Raw genomic sequence first — 25,320 nt, 5'->3', positions numbered from 1 at the left:
TATTTGATAAAACACCAAACATCCCCCCAACAGAAACACAATACAGTCAGGGGTTCATCGCTGAACTAGCAAAACTGAAGGGGAGATGGTGAACAAAAGTGTTGACCAACAAGGTGCAGTGTTTGATAAAACGCCATGTGAGGAGCCACCATTTGCAAGTGGGAAGAACCTCTTGCAAACTTTTGAAGAGGAAGAGACACCCCATAAACCCCAAGATGAAAACGCCATCAAGACATCACCACCTAAAACGCCAAACAGGTCAGATGTGCAGGAGAAGGGTGACGAGGACAAAACTCTAGACATCACAAAGTTGATGCAAGATTACACAATTTTAAACCCTGAAGAGCTGCCTGGTGATGAAGAAGCTGATCAAGATGATGAAGAAGATGAAAATATAAACGAAAAGATTGTGGGAGAAAAGGAGAAGAGAGATACAAAAAATGAGCAGGGCAAGTTTGTCACCTTATGTAAGGAGGCAAGTGGTTATACGTGAACCAAGAAGAACCATGAAACCAACGTTGCTACATAAATCTTCACTGGATGTGGTGAATACGAGTATGTACACTTCTCTCAAATAAAAAACCAAACTTTTCATTTATCACGTTTACTTGAATATGCATGTAAAAACACTCAAAACGTCATGTCTTATAATAGAATGAGTTTGGATAACTAAAACGCCATATGGTGTTTTTTCCAGTACTCTCGTGTTCAAGATGGGAGGAGAGTTTAAGCTCACAAGGGTGTTTTGTGAGAGCATGAGACCAGGATTAGATGCACACATCGGCATTTTCAATGCTGGGCGCATATCCTGAACTATGAAGAAAGATACAAGGCTCCAGAATCACCCTCAAGGTTATTTTGCACAGAAATAATGCTGGTAACTCTTTTGCTATATTTAATTGATGAAATTATATTTGGACATTGTTTTGTTGTTTAAAATGTGGTGCTCAATATAACGGAATCGTCCGGCGTACGACGAAACGACGAAAGTAAGTTCGATGCAAAGAATTCAACAGAAAATGGCAACGGTTTTGAAAAACGCCCGTTTCAAAGGAGACCAGAAAGATAAAAACATAATAGATTATGAACTGGTCTTCGTGCCAATAATATGGACCAGACATTTCTATGTTGTCTGCTTCAACATATAACATCACAGAGTTGATGTATTGGATAACAGTGCTGTAGAGGATAAACTTAGCATTAAAGACAAGTATGATGGATGGGTGGAAAAATGGTAAGTATTTTAAAAACTTTGTATATATGAACCATGTTGACAAAACGCCATACTAATATATGCAAAAAATGTGAAACTGCAGCACGCTGCTTTTGCAAACTACTTGCGTCTTAAAAAACACCCAAAGCATAAGATCATGAAGTGGGCGCCTGTTGTCAAACCAAAGATGGAATGGAGGACAACGTCTAACGTGGTCGACTGTGGGATTTTTGCAATGAGACATATGGAAACATATATGGGGCACATAGTTGGTTGGACATGTGGTCTAGCAAAAGAAGATGCCTCAAATCAACTACGACAAAGACAGCTAAATGAACTCAGGATGAAATACATTGCAAAAATCATGCTGTATAGCGAAAATGAAAACAGAACACAACTGACCAAATCTGTAAGAAACTTCTTGAATTTAGGGGGGAAAGAATACATGAATTGTATGAAACAAGAAACAAGAGAGTAAAAGAAAGGATGAAACAATATGTAGATTAGCTTAAACGCCGTGCATTGTATAATTTTAATGTTGACTAATGTATTTTGCTTTTTAGATTATTGCATCTACATGTTTCGTTGTGTGATTTTCGATAGTATTTGTGCAAATATGTGAGAAATCAATGAAAACGCCATGATTAGTAATCTATAATAAAAAATAAATTAAAACATGTTAATGAAAACACAATGATTTGAATAGTTAGCAAATAGTAACTACTGAAACATAAACAACATTAAAAAAAGGTTAAAAAAACTCAATTAAAACAAGTAAAAAACAACAAAAACGTCATATCTGTTGGATCTTGATAGAACGCCGTTGAAACATAAATGCCTTTCGAAAAAAAAATACTTTTAAAAAAAACGCCATTGAAAACTAGCATAACTATCAGAACGCCATTTCTATTGAAATTTTGTTTGGAACGGAATCATAACGCCATTATTTAGCGGGACGTGGACAATGACAATCGTACCCCTGCACATCATTTAGCGCGCTATACCACGTGGCCAACCAGGATCCGTTCTTACTGTTTTCACACTTTTCACCGTTTTCTTCTGATCTCGTACCTGTATTTAGTATAGGGTGTAAACATATTATTTCCCCCTGCTTACTGTTCTCTTATATATATAGGTGATCAATACGGGATTTCCACGTCAAACTCTAACCATCATTTACCATTCCAAAAAAGGAGCGTCCGTCCTTGTTTAGATTCACTTGAACCTATGGCCATCTACATTTGTATGAAATAAAAAATTATATACAAGTAATGAAAAGGATGCCTTAATTTGACAAATCCACAGTTCCCCTGAGGAGGTGTTTTTCGTTTTGAAGATACACAAAAAGAACAATCTAAAAATATTCAATATAATAACATTCAAGATGAGTATTCAAATAAAAATAAACGATGAAAAATATAAAAAAAACTCAACAAATGATGATGTAACCTCTAGAAACATATCTTGACCAAACCATTCGATGCAAACGAGGTTGTAAACCCAATTTTATATCTAACTCAAAGGTTGTTGAAAGACAAAACTGTTGGCTGGACAGAAACTACGTTAGAATTCTCAGCTGCCACCTTCCGAAATCTCCGGAGGTGGTCCTTTTTAACCTTTTCCATCCTTGTATATATTAACCCACCTGGCACTTACACTACACCACCTGCTTATAACTTATACTCATCCTCACTTTGTAACTAACGCCACCCTGATCGCCACCATGTCCACGGCAGCGATGTCGTCGGCGATCACATTCACATCTTCTTCTAAAGATTTCTCCAAATTTAATCTCAACATTCCGATCCAATCATTCCATTTCCATCCATCATTTTCCCTTTCAATCAAAACCACCGGATCTTTCCGTCATTCTTCCTCATTGAAACACAACACCGACCGCAGTCAATCTACGATATCCCTCGAGTTTTTGGACGACGGAAATGGGAATAATAATTCAGGCAGAGGCGGAGACGGAGACGGAGACGGAGATGGCTCAAAATGGTAAATTGTATTGATTGTGAGAATGTTGTACAAAGTTTATGTGTATTTATATCTACTATATGTATTTACAAAGAACGCTCCGCTTGCGGTATGAGCATATAATGTATATATATGTGTGGGCTATCAGGGGAAAAAGTGAAAGTGCACTAATTTTAACGTTATTTTACTAATTTCGTGAAAATAACGTTAAAAGCTGAAAGACAAAAGGGTACATGCACTAATTGGTCTTTGACCCGATTGCTGAGTGTTATGTGCCTTATGTCCAAGGCTTGATGCAAAACTACTATCGAGCCAGAAGTCTCACTGGAAGCAGCCTTTCTATTCCTACGGGGTAGTGGTAAGGCTGTCTACATCTTACCCTCCTCAGACCCTATCTTTGCTTTGCTATTGGTGGGATTTACTGAGTATGATGATAATGATATGTATTTACAAAGTATACCTTCTGGTATAATATAGCGAGTATAATATAATTCTATTGTGTTTAATATTTCACTGCAAGTTAAGGGTGGGCAGCGACATGCATGCAGTTTGGAATGCAAATTAATTACATTTGTGTCTAATAGGGGGAGCGGTGGAGGTGGAGACGGAGGTGATGGAAGTGAGAACGAAGCGTTGATGGTTTTGGCGGAGGTTGGGAGGTCGTTGGATAGTATTCCGGCGGATTTGGCAGCGGCGGTAAGGGTTGGTAGGATACCAGGATCGGTTATAAAGAGGTATTTGGAATTGGAAACATCGCCGTTTTTAAGATGGTTGCTTCAGTTTGGAGGGTTTAAGGAGCGTTTGCTTGCTGATGATCTTTTCTTGGCTAAAGTTGGGATTGAATGTGGAGTTGGTATGTTTACCAAGGTATAACTGACCTAGATTCTATGAATGATTTGAATTTTATATTAAAATTGAACTAATAACATTTCCAACTTTCATTTACATTGTTGAGGAGAATCCAAATCTAGCGGACTATATGAGAAGTAACTTTGTCGGCTCCTAATGGATAACTGACTGATTTTTATCCCAATTTGGTATTTTGTAATTTGTTTCGAAACGCCATAAATGCAAGTTAACGAGGGTTACTTCTCCCTTAGAGTGGGATTGTTCTCGGCAACGAAAATGTAAATTATGAGTGTGATTGGCCAAATTACTAGAATGAATAGTTTGGATCGTTAAAAAACAATTTGCCACTTAATGACAATCATCTTTTATTTGATATATATATATCCAGACTGCTGCAGAATATGAAAAACGCAAAGAAAATTTCTCCAAGGAGCTGGAAATTGTTTTTGCAGATGTGGTATGTAAATTTCAACCCGTTTACATTATGAATGTATAAGAAGAGTCATCAATTTGGGTTGTGTTTTATCTTAAACGGGTCAATCAAAAAGTTACATATTTATTGTAAGAACAGTGTTTTACTATTTTGTAATCCTAAGTTCAAAATTATTTATAAAAAGTTTTAAAACTGACAAATTTGATTGCGGGTTATCCTTACCCGTTTTAACCTAAACCAATATAACTAATTAGTTCGACTTTATATATTGTACAGGTGATGGCTGTAGTTGCAGATTTTATGCTTGTTTACCTTCCGGCCCCTACGGTGTCTCTTCGACCTCCAATTTCTGTAAATGCCGGGCGTATTGCCAAGTTTTTCTACAACTGTCCAGATAACGCATTCCAGGTTATTTCTTTTGTTTCAAATTTTGTAAAATGTTATCACTGTTCAAGGTCTGTTGCAATAGAAGTTACATGCATTGAATAATATTAATTATTTCATACATTATTTAGACTGCCTTGGGTGGAACATCATATTCATTACTTCAGAGATTGGGTGCTATCGCGGTATGATTTTCTTTTTTTTTTCTTTTTTTTAGAAACTTAAAGATGAGTGGTTAAAGACTCACATATTTATAAGTTTCTTTGTTTTTAAACTTTTCAGCGTAACGGTGCAAAGCTTTTTCCTGTGGGCACTGCATCATCATTGGTATTATTCTATTCCTATATGTTTCTTTTGTTATTAGACGTGGCAAGATGAACGGGTCAGCCAATTCATGTAGCGGACCGGGTGGACCAAATAATCTAAAAATTGATAAAATGAATCCATTACTTATGATTTATTGATTATTATTAATAAAAAATTATAAAAACAGTATTATTACCATAATAATCTAAAAATTGGATAAAAAACTTTAGGAGGAAATAGGGTGACTTTTGAGTTTCGACCCGATATCTTCTTTGCTATTTTTTTGATTTAACCCGTTTGAGATTTGAATCCTTAACTTATGGAGCTTTCTGATTGATTTGAAAATGGTGTTCAGGTTGGCACAGTTGTGACAAATACGCTGATCAATGCTAAAAAGGCGGTTCAGAAATCTTCTGATGAGCTTGAGAATATTCCGGTTTTATCCACCAGTGTGGGATACGGCGTTTATATGGCTATCTCTAGCAATCTCCGGTAAGATTTGGTGTAACACCCATCTGGGTTATATTTTATATTAAACGGGTCAATAGAAACATTAGCTAAAAGGCGAGCAAGTCAAATTGGTCAAACGGGTTAAATTCCTCTGGAGTTTAGTTTTAGTATATACAACCTGCTAAAGATTAGTCTTATTATAATTGTATATATTTTTAGTGATCATAATTAATGCATTAATGATGTATAACTTCTTTTAATTGGACGAAAAATGATTTTGGGTCAACCCAACCCAACCTAGATGGGACTATTTTAACAAGCACTAAAATGGCCCGTTTCAACTGGTTACACAACCCGCTCATCTTGTCACCTCTAGAAGGATCATCACTCCATATTGGCATGATTGACTTTCTTTCTGTTTGAAACAGTTAATTACTTTCTTTCTGTAAACAATTTCTTGAGGACAGGTACCAACTTCTGGCGGGTGTCCTTGAACAACGACTTCTGGAACCTTTATTACACCAACACAAGCTAATGCTGAGTGCAGCCTGCTTTATCGTACGGACAGGAAACACATATTTGGGATCATTACTGTAAGTCGTTCTTCATACAATGTGATTATCTGTCTCTTTCAATCGTGCGTTTAACTGAACCTTTTGTTCAAACAGGTGGGTGGATTATGCACGTTTGGTCGGGCTTCAAAAGGCTCATGATGTCGAATGAAGTCTAGTTTTCGAGTTCTGATGTAGATTCAGATTATCCGACATTTCTAGAGTTCCTTTTGTTTTCGAGATTTATGAAGAGTAATTACTAGGTTGTCGGGTTTTAAAGACCATGTTATGTGATTTCTTTCTGAACTCTTTTAACTGTTTGAAACATGAAAGTCTTTGAACTTTCATAGCATCTGGAGGATATTAGATTCTGTTGTTGAACAGAAATGATGAGTTTCTTTAATGTTGTTCTAGTTATTGGAAAAAAGGCTTGTCTGACAATGAATGTATTGATCAGGCAAGGAGTAGTGTTGTGGTTCAAATCATTGTCGATGAATGAGTATGTAACAATGTATATTAGTCGAACCACTCATGAGCCACTCAAAACTGGCCCGCTAAAAGTTCAAATCAAGCCGCCGAACTTACATGAGTACGGTTTAAAAAGTTTATAGCATAACAAATTGTAATTTTAGTAGAGCTGATCACTCAAGATATTGTGTTTCCATTTGCTTTGTTTTTGTTGGACTCATAGTCCTATTTTTAGTTTCTATTCGTTTTAATAGTTGTAATAAAGTTGAAGGGTCTCATTGGCTTTATGAGAACTACAGGGTTACTTTTGAAAGTCTGAAAAGTTGTTTGTTATTGATCGTTGATTCAGCTCTATAAGGTTAGAGAATTGGGGATACATAGATAGATAAGAGTTAGATAGAATAAGGTGTAATTTGATTTCTTTTAATTTTTGTTTTGTAATTATTTGTGAGAGTTTGGTTAATAATATTTGAAGTGTTTGTGGTTGAATTGTGTTTCTTGAGTGTTGAATTCTCTGGTGTTTTCATAACAATTGGTACGAGAGCCAGTTGTGGCTCGACTTAGAGAAGATCAAGATCGATTAGCGTTTCGTATTCGAAGAAGATTAATTAGGGTTTTATAATTGAAGAACAAGAATGGTGTCAAACAAATTTGAGCTAGAGAAATTTGATAGGAAAAATGACTTCAGGTTATGGCGGTTATGATGTGTGCACTCCGGGTTCATCAAGGAGTCATGCATGCACTCCCTGGTGAAGCCAATTTGTCGGCAAACCTTACAGACAAAGAGAAGAAGGACTTTCTTGAAAAGGCACACAATGCAATCGTTTTGAGTTTGGGTGATAGAGTGTTGAGAGTGAAGGTAACCAGAGGAAAAAACCGATTGCCAAACACGCAATTTTATTGAAGAAATCTAACTCAAAAACTTCAATTACATAATCCCTACCCTATACACGGTATTTATAGACTAACCAAAACATGTTAGAATATAACTAGGATTCTGCATTAATTTAAACCACATAATTATCTAAAATAACTCCGTATTTTAGGAATAGATAATTATCTCATATTTAAATTAAACTTGGACTCCACTCCAAGTTAATACCCGAGCCCGATCCACGCCAAAGCCACAATCGGACTCAGACATTCGCCAACAATCACCCTCTGAATTTCTGAGTCATGGAGTGTAACTCTTGCACTCCAAGTAACGGCCTCATCTCCATGAACTTTATACGTGCCAAGGCTTTTGTTAATGGATCCGCTTTCTGTTTATCTCCGGATACGTGTTCAACCACCACTTGCTCATTTTCTACACATTCTCGAATTAAATGATATCGAGTATGGATGTGCTTACTCCTACCGTGAAAAACCAGGTTCTTTGACAATTCGATTGCTGATTTATTATCAACTCGGATCAGCACCTTTTGTTTCTCCGACCCTGTCAACTCTGCCAATAACTCCCTTAGCCAAATTGCTTGACATGCAGCTGCAGTAGCTGCCATGAATTCAGCTTCACACGAAGATAATGCTACGGTAGCTTGCTTTTGTGAGCACCATGTGATAGGTGATGTACCAAGGTAGAAAACATGACCCGTAGTGCTTCGACCATCATCTCTGTCAAAGTTGTGACCACTATCGCTATATCCTACTAATTTCATGTCATTACACCGCTCATACTTTATTCCAAATGAGGTTGTTCCCCGGAGATAACGTAGGATTTTCTTAATGGCAAGTGCATGTGATTTTCTCGGACTTTGCATGTAGCGACTAACTACCCCAACTGAGTATGACAAGTCTGGGCGTGTATGCAGAAGATAGTGCAAGCAACCCTCTAATTTTCGATAATGAGTAGCTTCAACTTCTGGCTCCTCTTCGCCTTTCGACAATTTGAGTCTCGATTCCATTGGAATTAAAGTCTCATTGCAATCTTCCAGACCAGCTTCTTTTAGGATTTTCATAGCATAACTCTCTTGCTTGATTTTCACACAATCTCGTTCTTGAGAGACTTCGATACCCAAGTAATAAGTTAGCTCACCTAAATCTGGCATTTCAAACTGAGATGCCATCTTTGCCTTAAACTGATTTATGAACTCTAAACTTGTGCCTGTCACGAATAAGTCATCGACATAAACTGCCACAATAATAAATTCACCATTAGACACCTTTTTATAAACAGCCTTTTCATGCAAGCATCTTTGAAAACCAATATTCTTTAGAATACTATCAAGCTTTAGGTTCCATGCCCTCGGAGCTTGCCTTAGCCCGTATAATGCTTTTGCTAATTTGTAGACTTTTTCTCCCTCTCCCGGTTTTTCAAAACCCTCAGGTTGAGTCACGTACACTTCTTCCTTTAACTCACCATGCAAGAAGGCCGTTTTGACATCTAGATGATGAATCTTCCATCCTTTCCCGGCTGCGAGAGCAATCAAAAGTCGTATTGTCTCGAGTCGAGCTACCGGCGCAAACACTTCATCAAAGTCAATACCAGGTTGTTGTATATAGCCTTTAGCAACTAAGCGCGCTTTGTACTTATTGATCGTGCCATCCGCATTTCTCTTGATTTTGAATAACCACCTTAACCCGATGGGCTTAACACCTTTTGGTAGAGGAACAAGTCTCCATGTGTTATTCTTCAATAGAGTCTATCTCAACTTTCATTGCTTTAACCCATTTCGGTTTATTTTTAGCCTCATTAAAGTTCCTCGGTTCCTCGTCAAATGTTAACAACAGTTCATTAACATTCAGCTCGTAATCATTCAATTTTCTTGGTAACAAAGACACACGGGTTGAGCGACGTACCGGGACAGGTGTAGCATCGCTGTCAGAGTCTGTTTCTTCTCTTTGTGGACTGTTTGCACGAGCTGGGCCCCCGGTTGATTCGTTTTGGACCTGACTGCTGGCTTGCGACGTTGTTTCTTGGCCATTTACGGGCTGATGTTGTCCAGCGGCTGCTGGGTTTACTTCATTGTAGTTTGGCTGTTCAACTTCAGCATCTTGAGTATCTCCCCATATAACCGTAAAGGAGCCTGGTTCGCTTTCAGCTTGGGTTTGATATCCGGGCACATTTTTCCAGTTCCAACCTCTTTTCTCATCACAATCAGCATAGGCACTAATAATAATTTTATTTTCACGCGGATTGAAGAGACGAAATCCACCTGAACCGGGTTCTTTGCCGAGATAAACCAATGGTTTGGACCTGTCATCGAGTTTCCTCAAGTGCTTTGTAACTATTCTTTCGTAGGCCACACAGCCGAATACTCTTAAATCTTCCAGGTCCGGTTTCTTACCATAAAATTTTTCGTATGGTGTAACTCCTACCAATGCTCGCGTAGGGGTTCGATTTATAATAAAGGTTGCATGTCGAACAGCTTCGCCCTAGAAATAATTTGGTACACCCCTTGCTTTCATGAGACACCGAGTCATCTCGAGTAGCGTTCGGTTTCTCCGTTCAACAACGCCGTTTTGTTGAGGTGCATAAGGGGCCGTCAACATTCGTGCTATACCTCTTTGGTCACAGAACCGGTTAAGATCATGAGAAGTAAATTCACCACCTCTATCCGTATGGAACGTTTTAACTTCTTTACTGGTTCGCTTTTCAATCGCCGTTATGAATCTTTTAATGACATTTGACGCATCACTCTTATTTTTCAAGAGAAACGACCACATATATCTTGAAAAATCGTCAATAAGTACCAGAATATAAATATTACCAGCTTGTGTGGGTGGATCGACTAGTCCGCAAAGGTCCCCATGTATCATATCAAGAATATGTGTTGCTCTATATGTTGCTTTTTTGGGAAGGAGCGTTTCGTTTGTTTAGCAACCATGCAAGACTCGCAGAACTGATGTTGATGCTTAACAACCGGTACCCCTTTAGCTAACTTGTGCATCAAATTCACCGCACCAAAGCTGATATGGCCAAGTCGGGCATGCCATAACCAAGACTCTTCATCAATGTTAGCTTGTAAACAACGAGGTTTTCCAACTTTTAGTCGGGTTTTATAAAGACGATTTTCACTTCGCTGGACTTTCATAAGCAATCTTCCACCTTTGTCTCGCATAGTTAAGAATTTGCCCCGAAGACGAATATCACTACCGGATATTGTAGCTTGTCCGAGACTGATCACGTTACTTCGGAGCGATGGAATATAGTAAATATCTTTCAGTAGTTTCTGCTCTCCGCTCTTTCCTTCAAACAAGATAGATCCCTTTCCTTTTATACTCACGCACGACCCATCTCCGAATCTCACCCGTCCGGCTATATGTTCATTTAATTCAGAAAAGTACGAGTAATTACCGGTCATATGATTACTCGCACCGTTGTCCAAATACCATACATCATTTTCTTCATTATTGGTTTTGATCTTTGGAGGGATGAACTTATCTTCATTCAAGAATATCGTTTCTTGAACATGGTTCATCATGAAAAAAGTTCCTTCCTCATGATCCGCATCTCCCTCTTTCGTCTCATTGAGATTTGCCTCGTGGTCTCGGGTTCGTTCCGGGCATCTTGAGACGAAGTGTCCGTACTTGTCGCAACGATAACACTTGATATTTGAGAGGTCACGTTTGCCCTTTTGTTTTTGATCTTCACTTTTTTTTTCGAGGAATCACGCTGACCATGATTTTGGGTGTTACCCCGACCACGTCCACGACCACGACCTCGAGAGTTTGCACCACGACCTCTACCCCTATTTGAATCATAGTTTCTGTTGGAAGATTCGGCCCTTGAATAAAGCAGTTTTCCTTGAGTCTCGTTGCCTTTGTTCTCTTCTTTGATCCTTTCTTCGTAAGCTTTCAATCTACCAACCACATCTTCGAACCCAACCGTTTTAAGATCCAAAACCTGTTCAAGTGATGCCACAATGTGGACAAATCGCCTGGGAAAACTTGTGAGAAATTTCTTTACTAACTTGTGTTCAGATATGACATCTCCAAGTGTGGCTGATTTTGAAGCAATACCGGACAATTTCGCTGCATAATCGTCTATCGTACCGGTGTCTTCCATCTTCAAACTATCAAACTCGGCAGTTAATGTTTGAAGTCTCGCTTCCTTCACGCGTTCAGCCCCTAGATTCCTTGTCTTAATAGCCTCCCACATCTCTTGCCGGTTTTCAGTTTCCCGATTTGAAGAATCAAATCTTCCGGTATGGATTGAAATAGGAGGCCTTTAACAATATTGTTCTTCTTGGCATCGTCTAAGCCCGGATCTATCACTTCCCAGACTCCATGATTTTCCAAGAATTACTTCCATTCGCATGCTCCATATGGTGTAGTTTATTGGCGTCAACATCGGACATTGAAACGTCAACATGTTTGGTTCTTTTGTCGGCGGATTTGACCCGCTTGCATCAATACTCCCTGTCATCTGAAACTTTTTTCTGGTGCGCGAATACGTCTGCAACAAATCTTTTTCCAGCCCTGTAAGACGGTCAGAACAAATTATGTTTTGATTCGTGTCAAACTCGCGTAGGACAATCAACGGTTTCCCGTTTCCAACCTACTATGTTCGACTTCCACAAGACAATCAGCAGTCACGAGGACTGCTTCCAACTTGTTTTATGAATCAAAACAGAATCGTATGCCACTAAGATGGTCTCCGTCTTTGATACCTCCTCACAACCGATATCCTCTAGATCGCAGGAATCGATTGGCACGAGCAAGCCCTTTAATAAACTTAAAGCTCTGATACCAATTGAAGGTAATCAGAGGAAAAAACAGATTGCCAAACACGCAATTTTATTGAAGAAATCTAACTCAAAAACTTCAATTACATAATCCCTACCCTATGCACGGTATTTATAGACTAACCAAAACATGTTAGAATATAACTAGGATTCTGCATTAATTTAAACCACATAATTATCTAAAATAACTCCTTATTTTAGGAATAGATAATTATCTCATATTTAAATTGAACTTGGACTCCACTCCAAGTTAATACCCGAGCCCGATCCACGCCAAAGCCACAATCGGACTCAGACATTCGCCAACAGAGAGAGGTTTCAAAGGAGACTTCTGCAACATGAATTTGGGCTAAATTCGAATCATTATGTATGACAAAATCACTTGCAAATCGTCTATATTTGAAGAAGAGATTGTATAAGTTTAACATGAATTCAAGAAAATATATTGAGGATCTTACCGATGAATTCAATATGTTGATATTGGATTTTGAGAATATTGAAGTTACTCTAGAAGATGAAAACCAGGCAATAAACTTCTTGACATCACTTCCTCATGATAAGGATCATACCAGTGAATTCAATAAGAGATATGATTGAACATCAATATCAGTATTGAGGAAGATTCAAAGACTTTCAGTGAAGCAATGGCTTCAAGGGATGCTTCTTTCCGGAAAAAAGCTATTCAAGATGAGATCGACTCCATCATACAAAATAATATATGGAAACTCACAAATTTACCCATGGATGTAAAACATTAGGATGTAATTGGATCTTCAAGAGGAAAATGAAGGTGGATAGTAACATTATTAAGATTAAAGCCAGGTTGCTCATTCAAGGATTTAGACAAAAAGAAAGTATTGATTTCTTTGATACCTATGCTCTGGTTGCAAGAATTTCCATCATTAGATTGTTATTAGCACTTGCTACTATACATAATTTTGTAATTCACCAAATAGATGTGAAAACTGCATTCTTGAATGTTGAGTTAGATGAAGAGATTTATATAAAACAACTAGAAGGCTTTGTTATGCTTGGTAATGAAAACAAGGTTTGTAAATTAATAAAATCTCTGTAAGGCTTAATACAAGCACCTAAACAATGGCATTAAAAGTTTGATGATGTTGTATGTTCAGACAGTTTTGTTCTTAACTAACCTAACAAGTGTCTATATAGTAAATTTGACTCTTGGGGTAAAGGAGTTGTAATTTGACTATATGTGGATGACATGTTGATCTTTGGTACTAAACATGATCAACTTGATAAAACAAGAAATTTATGTCATCCAAGTTTGCCATGAAGGACATGGAGGAAGCAAAAGTGATTCTGGGTATAAAAATCATGCGTGGAAACAATGGTTTCTCAATCTCTCAATCTCCTTACATTAAGAAGATATTGAGGAAATTTAATTTCCAAGTTTGTTCTCCAGATAGAAATCCCATAGATCCTAATATTAGGCTTATGCCTAATAAAAGTGATCCTATTTCTCAACTAGAATACTCAAAGGCAATAGGATGTTTGATGCATGTATGATCAACACAAGGCCAAGGCCTAATATATGCTGCTGGAAAATTGAGTAGATATACTAGCAATCCAAGCACACATCACTGGCAAGTTGTGAATTGATTATTTAAATATCTGAAAGGAACCATGAACTATGGTTTGTGTCATTCAGGTTTTCCTTCAAGTATTTTGATGCAATGGATAACTAATATTGAAGTTCATTCTTCTAACAAGTGGATGGGTATTCCTCTTGGTAGAGGTGCTATCTCTTGGCTTCAAAGAAATAGACTTGCATCACCATTAACAATGGAATCTGAATTTGTAGCTTTATCAATAGCAGCTGATAAAGAAGCTGAATGGTTACGAAATTTGATCTTTGGATTTCTTTGTGGTTAAAACCGATATCACCCATTTCTATTAGACATTCAGATGTGATAGTGCAGATACATAGGTGTTAGATATAGTATGATTAGAGAATTAATCATAAATGGAGTGATATATGTTAATTTTGTAAGATCCGAGTATAATATGGCTGATAATCTAACTAAAGGGTTAGGAGGAGATCTTGTAAATAATTCAGTCACTGGGATAGGTTTAAAGTCCATACAAAATATCTTATGTCAATACACCTAATTCCCATGTGTTAAATTCAATGTGGAAAGATTGTCATGTGATGCGTGATTGATAACCGATGTTTTATTGTATGTAACGTTTGTGTTTTTTTACATAAACTTGAGTTTTGAATTGCCTACTTTGATTTGATTTGTGTTTTTGCAGGTTAACGAAGTTTAAGAAGCATTCTGGAGCTTTACGGAGCATCGGATGGAAAACGGATCAACCAGACTGGAAACAACAAAATCAGAAAAACAGGTTTTAGGGAGGTAGTTGTCGACACCCTAGTAGCCAGTCGGCGACGCCTTTCAGAAAGCCCTGTCGATAAAACTTGTGCGTAGACAGCATGTTATCGCGTCCGGAGAAAACTGAGGCCAGGCAACGCGTCGGCGACACCCTAGTTGCCTGTCGGTGACGCCTTCTCCATATTGTTGACACTGAAAAGTTGGTTTGACTTGTTTTTCAACGAATTGAATGGGGATTAAAGGAGTTATGGGTTTTTGAGCATATAAACACATCTTGGAGCCATCTTTCATCATTTCCTTCATATCTCACTTCTCCCTAACCTCTCTAACCCTAACCTAACCTCCATCATCTCTAACTGTCACCCATTCCACCATCATCATCAATCACCGCCGTCTTCATCCATCCACACTCACCATCCAAACCCTAACCCTAACCTTTATCATCCCTCCAAGACTCAAGGTCATGGCTCGGTGTTCGCGTTGTCACCCGATGTTCAGGTGTTCATGAAGCATCAACCATGAGTGACTAGTCTCTCCGAGTTTCACCCTGGTGTAGATTTTTGTAAGATTTTCTAGGGTTAAAACATTTATATTTGATTTGATTTCGTGACAAGTTGTTTAGTTTTTGAAACCTTTGCTAATTGTCTTGCAATTTTTTCGAATTCGTAAATTGTCGAGTGATGATAAAATTTGACTTTGCGAAATGGTTATGTGGAATTATGCCTTATCATAGGTTATGATTTACATGTTCTTGGTAAAGAAGTGCTCTGTGGTCCGTCATCTATGACGTTGATAGCTTTTGGCACCTAAGCTATGCGAAACTAAATTCGTTAATCACTATATGCAACTAAATCAAGTTAAAACGTGTAGGAACCCTAGGTTTTTGCCATTATCGAACTGGGTGTGATCCTTGTTCCCAATTCTTCTTTTTAATCAAGTAATCCAGTTTTTGCAATAATGAACGAAATATGTTTTTTTATAGTTAATAGTAACTTGTCGGTTTACTCCGACACCTCTTTCAACCAAACAAACAAACAAAGTAGTTTAGATAATCGAACAACTAGTGAGTAACTTGTCGGTTTACTCCGACACCTCTTTCATAAGTATTTTGTACACTTGTTTGTAAATAGTTTAGTTAATCGAACAACTACTGTGATACTGACCACATGCTCTTCTTGGATATGATACTCGACTTACCATAGCTACCTAGATTAATTGGGTTTTTGACTGATCAGGACGACACGGTTTATCAACATGGCGCCGTTGTCTTTTGTCATGGTCAAGTTTCGAAAATCAGCATGATTGGCATTCAATATGTGTTTTTAATAGAAAATTGCGGGTGGTTATTTGGGAATAGTCCGCCTGAGAAATTAGTCATGTTATCCACATCACATATCATACTTTTTCCATGTGAGATATTGAGCCACTTATACACATCACATATATATATATATATATATATATATATATATATATATATATATATATATATATATATATATATATATATCTGTGTGTGTGTGTAGTGTGTGTGTGTGTGTTTCTTTGTTTGAGTGTGCCGTTAGTACATGTATTGTAGAACTTGCAACTTTTGATACGTTTAAGACAATAGGCCGAGTACGAGCCCAAGAATGATTAAGGTATTAGGTAAACCTTTTCGCTTTACAACATTTTATACCATCCTTACCCGAAATTAATCCCTTAGTCGTCAATTTTGAGCCAAAACCTTTTGTTTGACCAACCCACTTAGCCTTTGACCCGTTAAGCCTTTTTAATTTTAAACCGTGTGATGAAAATTTGATTTAAGGTTTATTTTGTTTTGTAAGTTTGTAATTTATTTCAGTAAAAAAACAGAAAAGATCATGAAAAATAGTGAGAAATTATTGTGAAAATACCATGAAAAAAATATAGTGGAAATAGTTGTGAAAAAGCACAAAAAGAAGTTTTAGTTCTTATTGAATAAAAGGCACGTTGATGCCTTGAAGTTGATTCGGTTAGCTAGTTGTTTAGTAGTTTTTTTAATAAAAATCGAGTTTTCATCACCTTAGTCACTTCATATACCAATTCTATACCCTTAGCCTAGCCCTATTACAACCCTTCAAGACCTTTTGATTTGTGCTTCGTTTTCATGTTACTTGTTGGAGAATGACTGAGTTGCAAGCTTATGCGGATACGTGTTCTAATCGGTAGGAGTGTTCACTTAAAAATTGCTAATGCATCTTTGTTAGCTATATATTAAACCGAGTGGAGAGAACATTACGAGGGATATGCATAATGTGTTAGTCTTAAGGGTGGATTAATCTTGGGTAACCATTTCATGTGCTAAAAGTTGAAAAATCCATTTACCTATTGAATTACTTTTGAAATGTGAACATTGTGAACCGGGTATGACAATAGACCTTAACTTAAATTTGAGAATGGGGAGTGTTTCCATTTGTTAAACCCACGTGAAAGTGAAAAAAATTTGTTTGAGGACAAGCAAAAGACAAGTCTGGGGATGTGATGCGTGATTGAAAACCGATGTTTTATTGTATGTAAAGTAAGTATTTTTTACATAAACTTGAGTTTTGAATTGCCTACTTTGATTTGATTTGTGTTTTTACAAGTTAACGAAGTTTAAAGAGCATTTCGGAACATTTCAGAGGGAGCATCGGGACGGAAAACAGATCAACCGGACACGAGGAACAACAAAATCAGAAAAAAACAGGTTTTAGAGAGGTAGTCGCCGACGCCCTAGTAGCCAGTCGGAGACGCCCTCCAGAAAGCCCCGTTGGTAAAACTTGTGCATAGACAACATGTTAGCACGTCCGGAGAAAACTGAGGCCAAGCAACCCGTCGACGACGCCCTAGTTGCCCGTCGGTGACGCCTTCTCCATATTGTTGATGTTGAAAACTTGGTTTGACTTGTTTTTGACCGAAAATTGAATGGGGATTAAAGGAGTTACAGGTTTTTGAGCATATAAACACATCTTGGAGCCATCTTTCATCATCTCCTTCACATTTAACTTCTCCCTAACCTCTCGAACTCTAACCTAACCTCCATCATCTCTAACTCTCACCCATTCCACCCTCATCCATTACACCATCATCACCCACCATCATCTTCATCCATTCACACTCACCATCCAAACCCTAACCCTAACCTTCATCATCCCTCCAATACTCAAGGTCATGGCTCGGTGTTCGCATTCATCATCTAGTGTTCATGAAGCATCAACCATGAGCGACTAGTCTCTCCGGGTTTCACCCTGGTATAGATTTTTGTAAGATTTTCTAGGGTTTAAACATCTGTATTTGATTTGATTTCGTGATAAGTTGTTTAGTATTTGAAACCTTTGATAATTGTCTTGTATTTGTTTCGAATTCGTAAATTTTCGACTGATGATAAAATTTGACTTTGCGAAATGGTTATGTGCAATTATGCCATATCGTAGATTAGGATTTACATGTTCTTGGTAAAGAAGTGCACTGCGGTCCGTCGTCTATGGCGTTGATAGCTGTTGGCACCTAAGCCACGTAACACTAAATTCGTTAATCACTATATGCAACTGAATTAAGTTAAAACGTGTAGGAACCCTAGGTTTTGCAATTATTGAACCGGGTGTTACCCTTGTTCCCAGTTATTGTTTTCAATCAAGTAATCCAGTTTTTGCAATAATTAACCTAACTAGTTTTTATAGTTAATAGTAACTTTTCGGTTTACTCCGACACCTTTTTCAACCAAACAAACAAACAAAGAAATTTTGCAAGCTTCATAAGTATTTTGTATACTTGTTTGTAAATAATTTAGACAATCGAACAATTAGTATGATACTGACCACATGCTCTTCGTGGATACGATACTCGACTTACCATAGCTACCTAGGTTAATTGGGTTTTTGACTGCTCGGGACGACACAGTCTGTCATCATGATGATATTGGAACACATCATCTAATCATTCCATTATGTGTGTTCAGACTACAAGATAAAGTAGGTTGAATTTTGTATAAATTCTTGATAGTCTTTTGATAAATTGCATCTCTAGTTGAGGAATAAAGGGACTACCTATAAGAGTATGAAGTTTAGCCGCTTCAAGAAGCTTGGACTTGGATTTGATATACTCTTTGAAGGATTAGGACACATGCTACTAAAATATTGTATCAAGCAAGAACATATTAATTTGTGAACTTATGTGTATATTAACTTCATGTAGTTTAAAGAATAGCAATGGTTCAATCCATTGACACCTTAATATTCAAATACTTTGCATTTTTACTCCTTGCACTGTGTTACTCTATTTTTACACCTCCTCAACTTTAAAAATTTCATAAAGTTAACGCATCATAAAGCGTTTGGACTAAATCATTCGATGTTTGCAATCTATCCGCGTCGCAACGCGCACGTGTCTAATTACTAGTTAACCTTAAAAGTTAATATTAGGATTTAGAGTTGGTAGTATTTCATTCCGTAGTTTTGAAACTTGAATTTTTTGACCAAATTTAGTAAATAACAAGGGTCTTTAAAATTCATTTGCTAAAATGTATTTATATGGTTCTCGTTTGTGTTAAACATCATGACTGCTAAATTGTATTTATATGGTTCTCTTTTGTGTTAAACATCATGACGATTGGTATATGAACGTGAATTACATATTTATTCTATATAGGATGAGAAAGGTGTATAATTTATCACATGGACGATGACTACAATTCCACTCAAAGTTAAAACTTAATTGAGAAACATGTAAATATCTCAAGTTTAGACTCGCCTTATCAAAACGTGTGCATCTTTGCCATGTGATCGATCTAGCTACACCCGTGTCAACTTTTGTAACCGCTAGATATATAAGCGTTTGGCTGTAGAACTTGTTCAATGGTTATCTATTCCCCAAAGATTTAATTACTCAAAATGGATAGTTTTCTTGGTTCAGTTACAATGCAGTTAGTTGAACCAAAGGTATAAGAGACCACTGTATTTAATTTAATGATAAAGTTGACACCCACAAGTCATTGCATCCAACACCTTTCTATTGATCAACTATCGAACGACTTTTTTCGACGAAAATGTATTCTTTTTGTATATGTGTACATTATTTTTTAGAAGCGTAATATTCTATTCATATATATAGTATATACAAAGAAATATAAACTTAAAAATATAAGTATGTACATAGAAAGATGTCGAACTTTACAATTATTATATTTGTGTAATGAATTATAAATCATCATTTCTAATATATTAGTAATTAGATATTCAAAATGTAAAATTAAATATATCCTGTTTTGGTCAAAAATTACCGAAGCAGTTAAGTGATCAAATTAGTTAAGTGAGATAGTGTGCTAAAAAGTGTGTTGAAAATATGTTGGTTATGTTCTTTGGAAAAACAGTGTTCAGGATACGGCTCAGGATATTGAGCTATATCTACGATCAAACAATGAGCAAAAAGGTAAAGTAAATGACACGAGATGTACGAGGAAAGCCCTTGATCAATCTAGATCGCCGGCATAAAACCTCGGGAGCTGACAATCGCAGCTGCCTAGTTCTTCTTATTGCTTTAAACTTCAGGATACAGTGCAGGATATAGATCAAATCGCTATGTGTTACAATGAATTTTGTGAAAGTTGCGAGAGAGCAAGTGTTGAGAGTGTAGAGAGTGTGATTGTGATGTCCTAGTTGATCTGATATACCCACTATTTATAGTAACGAATTACAAACTAAAATTCCTATAAACATGGGATGCTCCGAATATTCCAATGTGAACGTTGTAGACCGAGTAATGCGGCTTCAACGGCTTCTTGTGAACGACTTGGACCGAGTCTTCAGTAGAAAAGGTCTTCATGAACGTTGCTAGCTTCTAACCCACGTACATGCATTCAATCCGTTAGTGATCCTGAGGATACCATTCAGGATGTTACCAATATCCTGAGTCAGCATCCCGGATGTAAACAGATACAATATAAACAAGATATATATCAAGATATTTTCCAGGATATGGGCTCAGAATTTCACCCATAACAATTGTCCCCAAAAATGTTACCGTTTGACATCCTGCACTAACGGTTACATTTTTCACGGTGGCCGAGGTAATTAAAAGATAAGACCACTGATGTGACAGCTTTCAACCACCCGGCCTATATTTACTCATCATGCCCTATATCTTCTCGTCCTTATCTCTCTTTTAACCACAATCGACAAGGAAAAAGGTAATATTCTCTCCCTCATCTTCGTATTCATCTTTTATCTTACTCCGGCAAGAATTCAGGCGACCAAATGCCTAGGCAAACGAGGTCCAGTTCAGGCGACTCGGCTCCCACATTCATCCAACAGAACCTTCTCCAAGAGCCGGAGAAGGAAGCATGTACCTTCGATAGTGCCCATCTGTCGGCCTTGAAATCCTCCGGCATCTTCCCGGAAGGGACCGTATTTAGACCGTTTGACCGGGAAATCCGGTCGGACATGGTCTCCAACGAGTGGATATGCTTTAGTGCTTTCCCTTTTACCCTAGGGCTACAATTCCCCTTTCCAGATTTCATCACCGAGTTCTTCAATATCACAAAAATCTCTTTCAGCCAAACCATGCCAATGCTCTGGCGTGTTTTATCCGTTCTTGACCAAATCAAGAGAAACCACATTCCTGATCTTTCTGTCCATGACCTCCCCCTAGCATACCGACTTAGATGCCACGGCTCTTGTCGATTCTTGTTTTACTCTACTTCTGGTGACCCACTGATACTTCGTGCCACCAGGAACGAGGATGGTTGGCAATCCAAATATTTCTTTGTAAAAAGGGATTCAATCCCTGGGGGAACGGATTATCCGATGAGATGGTTGAAGAAGGGTAGGATTTAGGGTTTAAAGATAATCATGCCTCTTATCCTGCTTTATATCCTGAACTGACCAACTTTCTCTGTTGTGTATGCAGCTGATTTCAGGAAAGTTGCACCTCCCCTCGCTGATTCTCAAAGAAGAATAGACGCCATTAGACTCCTTCCAGAGGCAGAGAGAAGTTTCAACCCATCTCCACCAACTCCAAGCCCTCTTTCAAGCGCAAACATGTCTGGTAAGGATCCTGCAAAATATCCTGTACATACATGTTTTTATTTGATATTATTAGGAGAGGTTTAGAATTTTACTCCCTGTGTGCAAATTCCAGCAAAGTTCCAGTCTATCTAGACCTCGACGAACTCGACAGCTATCCAACTCCAACCATAGTCAAGAAGGAGGCTCCTGCTGCCACCAGCTCCAAGCCACTCCCAGCTCCCAAGGCCAACCCAAGGACCCGTGCTTCCGCAGCGAAAAAGAGGAAGGGCCTTGAGGTCAGTGCTCCAAGCTCAGGAGGGTTCTCCTATGACGATCTCAGCTTTACCGATTCATTAGAGCCAATGACATCCTTCCTTAACAAGGTAATATCCTGACGCATACTCTGCATATATATCCTGCACATATATCCTGCACGGATATCCTAACAGGATATCCTGATAGGATATCTTGGTCATTATATATATATATATTCTAACTCGTACCTGTTATTGGTGCACAGGGCCTCCAGCATTTGCTCCACTTGTACAATGATGCATGTGGTACCGTCGCACTTCATGAAGCCAGGATCAAGCAGCTTGAAACTACTGTTGCCGACCAAGGTGCCATTGCTGAAGCGAAGAGTCGGCACTATGAGGATAAGCTGAAAAAGGTCACTCAGGATGCCGAGCTCAAATTGGCCACCATGCAAATGGATCATGATCAGGCCATGATCAATTTCCGGGAAGGAATCAAGACTTCTGCTATTGTCTCCCTGTTACAAGCACGCATCAAGATGGCTTATGAGGCCAAGGAGACAGGTCTTGTTTGTCCATCCTGGCCAATTGAATCCTGGGTGGCCAAGTTGAAGGAGCTTGGAGGCAAAGCTGTGCCACTCCCATCTGAAGCCGGTGAATCTTCCAAGTCAGCGGAGGTGGCAGATCAGGCTGGAGACAAGAAGGATGCCGGAGCGGATGCTGGTGCTGAGAAGCCGGGGAAAGCAGGAGAGGATGCCGCTGTGTGAGGGCAGCTGAGTGGGCGATGATGGATATTGATGCCTAGGCCGGAGCCCACTTTTTTAGGTTTAATGGTTGATGTCTTGAACAATTTACTTTTCTTGTCTGTCAAACAATTTTAATTTCCTGCATGTAGACAATATGATGGCCAAAGGTGGAGGGATCCTGAATTTCAGGACGAAGCCCTTGGTCATCAGTTAGTATGGTCTATTTTGTACGCTTTTTAACAAGTGAAGGTGGAGGTATCTTGGGTTCCAAGACGAAGCCTTCATTTGTTAAGTAAATATGTTAGGAAACTAATTATGCTTTTGGTGGATGGGTCTCGGTTTGAGACGAAGCCAAGAGCATAATCTTTTGCTATGTTAATAATATAACCCTTTTTTGGCTTTATATAAATTTCTCTTGTGAAAATTGTTTTGTTTGAACGTTTTTCAGAACAGATTATAAATGTATCCCGGTAAATATCCTGAAAAATATTCTGATTAAAATATAACCTATTAGTCGTCTAAATAAAAAGGAAAGATCATACCAGAGATTCTTAGTGAATCAATTTCAATTCTTCATTATAAGCTTGTCCCCAGTGCATACTTATAAACTCGAATCCATCCTCAGAATAGTATAATGTATGTCCCCTGTACTTAACATAGAAACACAACTGTATTCATATTTTTGACTCGAATGAACTCTGAATACCCCAAGGCAAAACCCTTGATATCTTGAAACGAACCCTTAGTATACTGGGGATAAACCCTGTGTTTCATGCGCTACAGGCGGGAGTGTATAAACTCCAAGATTAGAAAGGTGAAAACCTTTAAACCTTAGAGAGTATGAAAATACCCTTTCGTGAGAGAGGGTGATCAATCCTCATATACCTTTAGAATTCAGGATATAGCCAACAGTAACGAAATTGTCAGCCACTTTTACATGGACTGGTCCCGCCACCTTGAACTATCCCTGAATAACTTGCGCTCCAGGCGGGGTGTTTAAACCCAATTCGGGAGAAAGGTGAATACCTTTAAACCTGTGAAGGGATTAGTATCCCTTAAATGTCACACCCCCAAAATCCCACCTGCGGAGTACTACCGCTTGGAGGCGTGACTGACCAGGATCCAGCCACCAATCATACTGAACAAGCATATAAATAATTATAAAAGTTTAACCATCATGATTGGTGTTTCAAAACAACAAGTTTAAGTTGCAAGCGGAAGCATAAGTTTTAAAGTTATAACATAAGTTCCAAAAGTTTCAAGTTTAACATAGCATGTAGCAATCCCTGTCCCACAACGATCCTCCTCCATGCAAGCTCCCACTGAGTACCTATGGTCCTGCAAAGCATGTAGTAACGAGTCAACAACTAGTTGAGTGAGTTCACGGGTGGGCGTTCGTTTTAGTTGTTTCGAAAACAGTTTACTTTATCAGGCATCCTGCCGTGGGGGTTACCCCATAGTTTAAAAAGACGTGACCAGTTCATTCCCAGTTACTCCGGCACTCCGGCCGTGGGGGCTACCCCATGTAGTTATCAGGCATTTCGGCCGTGGGGGCTACCCCATGTACATCATCTGGCTCTCCAGCCGTGGGGGCTACCCCATGTGTATACTAGACTCGTTACCGTATCGATTGCTGACTGTAGTCATGTTTATGTGCCCTGAAAACATCAATGTCTATCATCATTGACGTGCCCCAGATCCATTAGTTCACGCCCGTCCTCTGCGGCACGGTGTGAGGCTTGTCAGACCTAAATAGCGCTATCTAACTAATGACCCGCTCGCCATTGGCCCGGCGATTAGTCGATACAAAAAGGAGGGACTTCGTGATAGAGTTTTAGTCTAGTACGTTTATCCGTCCATCCGGACGAGGAATCACATTCCTGAACCACTGACGTCCTACCCAAAGGTAGACGAGGAACCCACGTTCCTGAATCCCGTTCCCAACCCAGGGAATCCCATGCTTTGTAAAGGGTGTGAACTCACCTTGGTTTGCTCGGCAGTCAAACACAGAAAGTCAATCAAGTCGCAAGTAGTCAATAACGTCCTAACACGGATATCACGTATAATCAGATTCGAACCAAGTAGTGTACAAATGTTCAACACGTTTGGCAAGCACGTTTAGCAGTAACAGTTAACAGTCAATAGAAGCACATACGGTTCACAAGTTCAGCCCAACTACTTAGGCCCAAACACGTAAAAGCAGTTAACACAGAAGCCCATCAGTCTGGCCCATTAACTAAGGCCCAAAAGTGTGGTCTCGAGTCGCAACCGGACTCGCAAGCATGGTCTCGAGTCATGCTGTGTGTTGATCATGGATGGTTGCGAGTCGCAACTGGTGTCGCAACCATGGTTTCGATTCATCATGCTGAGGTCTCGAGTCGCAACGGGACTCGTAACCTGTGGTTTCGGCTTGTCCTGTTATGGTTGCGAGTCGCAACCGCGTGGTCTCGAGTCATCACGCTGTGGTTGCGAGTCGCAACTGCGTGATTGCGAGTCGGTAGCAGTCGTTTTCAAGTTCACGTGTTGATGCAGATGTAGTCAGATTAGTGGTACAATATAATCAGGCCCAATTCCGGAAATAACCAATAGAATCCCACTAACATATTTCCTAATCAGGCTATTAGTCAAAGATGGATCAAAATCA

General features: G+C 38.6%; 1 protein-coding gene across 1 annotated transcript; it reads left to right on the top strand.

Moving 5' to 3' along the window:
• Positions 1–2,764: 2,764 nt before the first annotated feature.
• LOC110924635 (protein RETICULATA-RELATED 4, chloroplastic) lies at positions 2,765–6,648 on the top strand. Its single transcript, XM_022168627.2, has 9 exons — positions 2,765–3,214; positions 3,778–4,060; positions 4,431–4,499; positions 4,752–4,883; positions 4,991–5,044; positions 5,142–5,186; positions 5,521–5,657; positions 6,083–6,208; positions 6,284–6,648. Exons 1-9 carry the CDS (start codon positions 2,937–2,939, stop codon positions 6,336–6,338), a joined length of 1,179 nt encoding a protein of 392 aa, XP_022024319.1. The 5' UTR covers positions 2,765–2,936; the 3' UTR covers positions 6,339–6,648.
• The last annotated feature ends 18,672 nt before the right edge of the window (positions 6,649–25,320 follow it).

Source organism: Helianthus annuus, chromosome 2 (genome assembly GCF_002127325.2).
Source record: "Helianthus annuus cultivar XRQ/B chromosome 2, HanXRQr2.0-SUNRISE, whole genome shotgun sequence".
NCBI lineage: Eukaryota > Viridiplantae > Streptophyta > Magnoliopsida > Asterales > Asteraceae > Helianthus > Helianthus annuus.
This window is presented reverse-complemented; position numbering and strand designations above follow the sequence as displayed.

What these genes read in the sequence shown, in the direction of transcription:
- LOC110924635 (XM_022168627.2), top strand. Translation starts at nt 2,937, where the DNA reads ATGTCCACGGCAGCGATGTCGTCGGCGATCACATTCACATCTTCTTCT. An exon ending in GACGGAGATGGCTCAAAATG is followed by an intron (nt 3,215 to 3,777) that starts GTAAATTGTATT and finishes TGTGTCTAATAG; the next exon opens with GGGGAGCGGTGGAGGTGGAG. An exon ending in GAGTTGGTATGTTTACCAAG is followed by an intron (nt 4,061 to 4,430) that starts GTATAACTGACC and finishes ATATATATCCAG; the next exon opens with ACTGCTGCAGAATATGAAAA.